Source organism: Pristiophorus japonicus, chromosome 8 (assembly GCF_044704955.1).
Source record: "Pristiophorus japonicus isolate sPriJap1 chromosome 8, sPriJap1.hap1, whole genome shotgun sequence".
NCBI classification, from domain to species: domain Eukaryota; kingdom Metazoa; phylum Chordata; class Chondrichthyes; family Pristiophoridae; genus Pristiophorus; species Pristiophorus japonicus.
Genome location: NC_091984.1, coordinates 115,689,941 through 115,696,439, shown reverse-complemented (window position 1 = coordinate 115,696,439; position 6,499 = coordinate 115,689,941). Strand labels below are relative to the sequence as shown.

The window sequence follows — 6,499 nt, the reverse complement described above, 5'->3', positions numbered from 1 at the left end:
AAAGTATATTGCATTTATAATTACAGGACATTACACGCGTAACTAAGATAGATTTTTAAAATGTCTTTAATAATGTTTGACACATTGCACAGTTCCCATTACTCACGAAACTCAAGGGTGGGTTCGGCCACACTACGGGTCATGACCGAACGGCTGTCATATCCCACTAAAGCGACCGCAAGCTCCTCATATTCCGACAGCAGCTGCATCTGTGCAGAGCCACCACCCATCCTCCTCTGCTCGGAGCGGCTGATAGATATATTCTTCTAAAAATCAGAAGAGAACATGGCATGGCATAAGCTAATGGACTTGGTAATAAACATTTAAGAATGACAGACTTAAATTCAATGCCAGAGATGCAATGTTCGATTAGAAATTTGCATTGCATATGAACAATATTTCATAATATAAAATTCAACTTACTGTTAGGATGCATAAATTAATTCATAATTTAATTAATTAATACAAGAAAGAAATGAAATTCAAGCTTCCAATTAAAATTTGCATGCATCATTAAAATATTACATATGTAACGTTTAAAATATAACATGCAACTTACTCTGGCTGCTGCCAACAAGCTGTTCCACCTTTTCCAGCACTAGTCAGGTGTCCTTATCTCATTTGATGCCGATGTCACGACATTGGCAATCTCCTGCCAGATTTTGCGGTACACACGGGGTGGAGGTTTCCCGTGCCCACCCCGTGTCAAGTCATCCCACCTGCCTTGTACAATGCTATCAAGAGCCTCATTGGGCTCCTCGCTGAATGGTTTCACCCTTTTTCTCTCCGTTTCACCCTCCATTTTAAAGTTTAAATATATATAGTATACTATTATATTTTACAAATAATTTCTGAACTTTCAATGCACTTAAACACTGAAGTAAAACAATATAAATTTTTTATTACTCAAAAGAACTATTTTTACTCTCACTACAATCCAACCAGCCCAACAAATCTCCTCTGCCTCTCTGCCTTCCTTCACTCACTTTGTCTGCACTCTCTCTCTCGCTCTCTGACCCTCTCTATGCCTTCTGAGCACGTGTGATGACCGTTGACCTCTCAAAACGCGGCAAAGAAACTCAACCAAAAAAAAATCCCACACATGCGCAGAATAGCATTGCTAGGGAATCTTTTTTTTTACTTCCATTTTCGCTGGACGATCGTGAGATCGTTGAAAAAAAACACAGCACCCATTTGACATCGCCGGAGTAAGGCCGAGTGGAAAATCGCAAAAAAAAAGGGTCTTGTGCCGGTGATCAGAAAGGCTAAGACGTCCCATATCGCTGGAACAAGGCCCATTTTTTGGGGCCTTAGCCACCTAGTGGAAAGTCTAGCCCATAGTTGTTGTGTCCTTAGATGCTCCAACAATGACTCCACGAGGCAGTGTGCTGTACTTGACCTGTAGTGACCTTAATCCTTTATAAGTTAACTCCAGAGTGAGGATCACACCTGGTGGCCTGCCTTTTATACTAGGCCAGGCACACCTGTACAGGTAACCTACAAGTCTCCCACTGCTGTGCCCTCTGGTGGCACACCTTGATATAGTACCAACAGTGGCCATGTAAGATACATGACAATAGTCAGCAACAACCTCCTTGCCAATGCTCACTTATTATTGCACTAAAGTCTTTCTGGGTGGGTAAACAAAGACGAGCCCAATGGCACCTTCATCTGTATCTATCCTGTGACTCCTGGGAGATGTGTGAGCTGTGGGGCAAGGATGTTCCCGCACGACTGGGCGCTCAAGCCTGCGACCATTCCCCGTGTGGCCGCGGGTGGCGCTGCGGAGTCGGGAGCGCGGAGAAGGCGATTGGTTGGCGATGACATCAGGGCGAGTGGGGAAGCCCGGATGTTGCTGTGGTAACGAACGGCGGCGGCGGGGGTTCAGGGTCTGGCTCTGTGAGCGAGCAGCGGCCCCCCCGGGGCGCTCAGTGCACATTTAACGGAGACCTCACCAACAATCGAGATCGCGACATGGAGGTAATGTCTGGATAGCGTTTTCCGGTGTGGCCGTGGAGAATTGGTCCGTTTAGCCGGGGTTTAACTGTCCCCCTCCCCCAGAACCAGCGGACCGAGAGCGGCAGGCGTGATTCATTTGCTGATGACTGGGAGCAGGGAGGCAGGCCTGCCGCGGTCTTGCGGCTGAATGCTGTTTACATTTTCCTTTATAGGTGCATCGCATTATAATCATGTATTCATCGCAAACGTTAATGGTGTGATTTGATACTTAAAACTTTTGTTACGGTAAGGAATCCAGGAAGCGCTCCCTGGCTTTCAGAGGCATAAATCTTTGTTTTCTGGCAATAGCGATCAGAAAATTGGATCATTTACCACACGATTTCCACATTGCTGTACAAAGCCGGCTTTAAATACACACTAACAATGTTATCTAGTAGTGTTTTCATTTCCATTCGCGCAATGCCGTTGAAATTCAAACCCTAAAAGGACTGAAAAGTTCCAAATACTAAAGGCACAATGTTGATTGGATTACAGATCTTGAACAGTTAACTTGATAATACCAATAATATAACGGTGTCCTTAAACTATAAAGTCCAGTAATTTTAAGTGAGAATAGTTGGCCAAGAGTAGGAACTTGCCATATGTCGAATCATGGTGCAATTGATGTGCTGTCACCTTCTGAAGTCTTGCGGTACATTACAGATTATTTTTGTACTCATTCTATGTCTAGGAATCTAGACAGAGTAGATCGAGAGAAATTGTTCCCATTGGCAGTAGGGTCAAGGTCACAGATTTAAGGTGATTGGCATTAGAACCAAAGGCGACATGAGGAAAAACCTTTTTACCCAGTGAGTGTGTAGGATCTGTGGCATGCTCTGCCTGAAAGGGTGGTTGAATCTACCAACATCATGGCTTTCAAAAAGGAATTCGATAAGTACCTGAAGGAAAAACATTTCCAGGGCTATGGGGGAAGGGCGGGGGGAGTGGGACTGGCTGATAAGAAAGAAAGACTTGCATTTATATAGCACCTTTTATGACCACCAGATGTCTCAAAGCACTTTACAGCCAATGAAATACTTTTGGAGTGTAGTCACTGTTGGAATGTGGGAACCACGGCAGCCAAGTTGCGCATCGAAAATCCCACAAACAGCAATGTGAAAATTACCAGATAATCTGGGGATTTTTTTGTTTGAGGGATAAATATTGGCCAGGATGCCGGGGATGACTCTCCTTTTCTTCTAAATAGTGCCATGGGATCTTTTACGTCCACCTGAGAGGGCAGATGGGGCCTTGGTTTAACGTTTCATCCAAAAGACGGCACCTCCGACAGTGCAGCACTCCCTCAGCACAGCACTGGAGTGTCAGTCTAGATTTATGTTATCAAGTTCCTGGGGTGGGACTTGAACCCACAACCTTCTGCTCTTAGAGAAGCTCTTAGAGCTGAAGTGTTCTTAGAGAGCTGGCACAGGCTTGACAATGGCCTCCTTCTGTGCTATAACCATTCTATGATTCTATATATTGCATTGAAATCAGAATATTGAATGTCCGCTCTATTTTAATGCCATTCCTAGCCTGCAGAAATACTTTTGCTTTTGGAGCACCATATACTCACTGCTGCTGAGTTAGAAATGATTCACAGCTCTTGCTTGGCATCCAAGAGTGAGCAGGATACTTATTTACAGTTATTTCACTAAAGCTGCTGATAGATTAGTATGTGTGTTGGTAATACCTAAACTGAATTGCAAGGTTTCCTGGTGGGGACAAAATGATTTTGTTTTTAAAATCTTGGGAAAGAAAATGTTGAAACCAGGAGGCCTGATTTCAATTCTTTTCCCCTTTTTAATACAATTGTATATTGTAATTTTTATAACCCTATTAACATGAACACACTGCAGTTGACCAGTTGAGTTGTCCAAGTAATTTTACACCACAGTTTAGAAAATGTTCTCTGTGTGTGATTTGTTATGATGGTACTGTAAGCCTTTTATCATGCTGCAACTGTTTGTGTATATGCAAAGTATATACAGATCATTCTGAACATTAAATCATTCATGTCTTAGTGCAAATCTATTTTTTTAAAGTGCAATAGAAAGTGTCCTTGTGGGGAAAAAGTGCTTCCAGTTAGTCTATGAACCTTCTGTAAATCCAGCCATTAAAATGGAGCTGACATGAAATAAAGAGCTGGTAATATTGGCTGAAATACAGAAACACTGCTAGTGACTAATAATAGCTGTGGGCTTGAAAATGAGTTAATACTAGCTGTAAAGAAAAGTGTGTTATAAAGTTGCCCAATTCTTATTAGCAGGGAATCCCCGTAAGCATAATTGTTTAACATTTTTTTGTCTTGTGTGGGAACCATCTGCCATCTGTATGATGAGTCCTTTTGTTTTTCTTTGATATTCACATAGATATTTCACATAATGACACAGTGACAACATATTGTTTGAGGTAGAAATATTGACCATAGCCCGAGGAGAAATCCCTGTTCTTTTAGTGTGCACCTGAAGCACCAGAACGTGCCATTAGGGTTGGTTTAACTACTTTTCTGGAGAATGGAATGCTTGATCCAGCAATCCCTTGCATTGCACTGCAAGTTCAGAATATGCAGTGGGGTGTAACTTGAAACCACAGTCTTATGACTCAGATGAGATTGTTGCAAACTCAGGTTGACACTGCAAGTATTGTTAATTAGTGTAATAAACCATCCTTTTCTTAGTTGAAGCTCTTGGGAAATTATATTGTGTAGTAGAAAAGCTAAATGATCTTAAAAATTATATTTCTGAATCTCAGGACAATAAATTGTATCATTTATACTGCTACTTTTGCATCGGTTTTGGGTGTCCATCATCATAAAAGTAGAAAAGTAACTCTGGAGTTGGGTTCTAATCTGAACCCCAAGTGCGTCAATCTCAAGCAGTTTGAGGTAACACCCAGAGCTCTGTTCTCACTGGTCTGAATTTGCACTGGATGCAGCATACTCTTGTTGGACCTCCTGGAAACTCTGAAAACTGTGCATGGGACGCTTTTTAATATTATGAGAAAGCAGATCTACCCAGCATTAAAAAAAACCCTGCTCAGTGGGTAGAGCTCCTTTGTGCTTGACCATTGTGTGATGTTAGGTAAGTGCAGTTGGCTTTGTAATTTTGGTTTGCTAAACGTCCATAGCATTCTATGGATGTGATTTGAGACTGGTAGTTGCAATATAGCTGCAGCTTGATTTCCCTGGGGTTCCTCCATAATTCAGGATCATACTTTGAATTTTGTGCCAGTCTATAAAATGTTACTCATCACCTTTAGTAATCATTTTTAAATAAAATGAAAGAAAGAAGTGAAATCCCATGTTAATCTCTTAATCCTGGAGAAACCCCTGTTTATTTTCTTAGAATTTGTCACAGTTCTTCAGGGATCTAGTGACGTGGGTTTTTTTTTTAAGTGATTTCAGTGTGGATTATTTTGGTTCCTTAGCACTGTATTATTGGTGCTCAAATGTAAACTCCTAGAAGATCAGAAAACCAAATAGTACATAAAATCTTGTACTCTGTAGTTGAGGCGAATAGCATGTGCATTATAGGGGAAGCTAGGTAAGTACATGAGGGAGGAATGAACAGAATAATATGCTGGTAGGATTAAATGGTCGGGTGGGAAGAGGTGCATAACACTGGCATAGACCAGTTGAGCTGAATGGCCTGTTTCTGTCCTGTAAATTCGATGTTACTTAGTAGGGCAATAAAAAAGAAATATCGTCACCTTTTTTGTAAGGATTAGCCTAGGTATTTATAAAATATATATATTTTTTTCCATTCAACAGTGCATCACAGATGGACTCAAAGCAGTCAGAATGCAATCCGAATCGGAAGTGCACCAGATGGAGCCATTGAATGACCAGCAAGTACTAAACTCTGAAGGTGGCTATGTATGGCAAGTGACCGACATGACCCGCCTACGCCGGTTTCTCTGTTTTGGTTCTGAGGGTGGGACATATTATACCAATGAGGAAAAGCTTGGGAAAGAAAATGCTCAGGCCATATTGAGACTGATAGAAGAAGGTAAAGGGGCTGAGGTTGTCCAGGAAATAAAGACATTCGGTATTGAAGGAAGAGCAGCCACACAAGACCCTACTTTATTCGCCTTGGCTCTTTGCACACAGTGCTCAGACGCTTCCACGAAACAAGCTGCATACAAAGCTCTGGCTGAAATCTGTCGCATTCCAACCCATCTATTCACATATATTCAGTTCAGAAAGGATCTCAGTGGAGGGATGAAATGTGGAATATGGGGAAGAGCCCTGAGGAAAGCAGTGGCAAACTGGTACAACAGTAAAGATGGGATGGCTATTGCTATGGCAGTTACAAAATACAAGCGGAGGGCAGGATGGTCACACAAAGATTTGCTTCGGTTGTCACATCTGAAGCCAGCGACTGAAGGTCAGTAACAATACTGATTTTTTTCTTCTAATTTTCTCACCTTTCTAGAAGCTGCAGGTTCTTACTTGGGGTACAGTTCCATGGGTGCCAGCAAGTTGTAAACTGGAAGCCAGTCT

At 42.0% G+C, this 6,499-nt stretch overlaps 1 protein-coding gene across 4 annotated transcripts in view; it reads left to right on the top strand.

Moving 5' to 3' along the window:
* The first annotated feature begins 1,849 nt into the window (after positions 1 to 1,849).
* The window catches only part of ro60 (Ro60, Y RNA binding protein), a 51,207-nt gene continuing 46,557 nt past the window's right edge, over positions 1,850 to 6,499 (top strand). For 3 of the 4 annotated variants that reach the window (XM_070887328.1, XM_070887329.1, XM_070887327.1), the window contains exons 1-2: positions 1,850 to 1,980; positions 5,768 to 6,383. In XM_070887328.1, coding sequence (XP_070743429.1) covers positions 1,975 to 1,980; positions 5,768 to 6,383 — 622 coding nt within the window. In that variant the 5' untranslated portion in view covers positions 1,850 to 1,974. The remainder of the gene's footprint in view (positions 1,981 to 5,767; positions 6,384 to 6,499) is intronic. The other variant, XM_070887330.1, reaches the window with a different exon arrangement.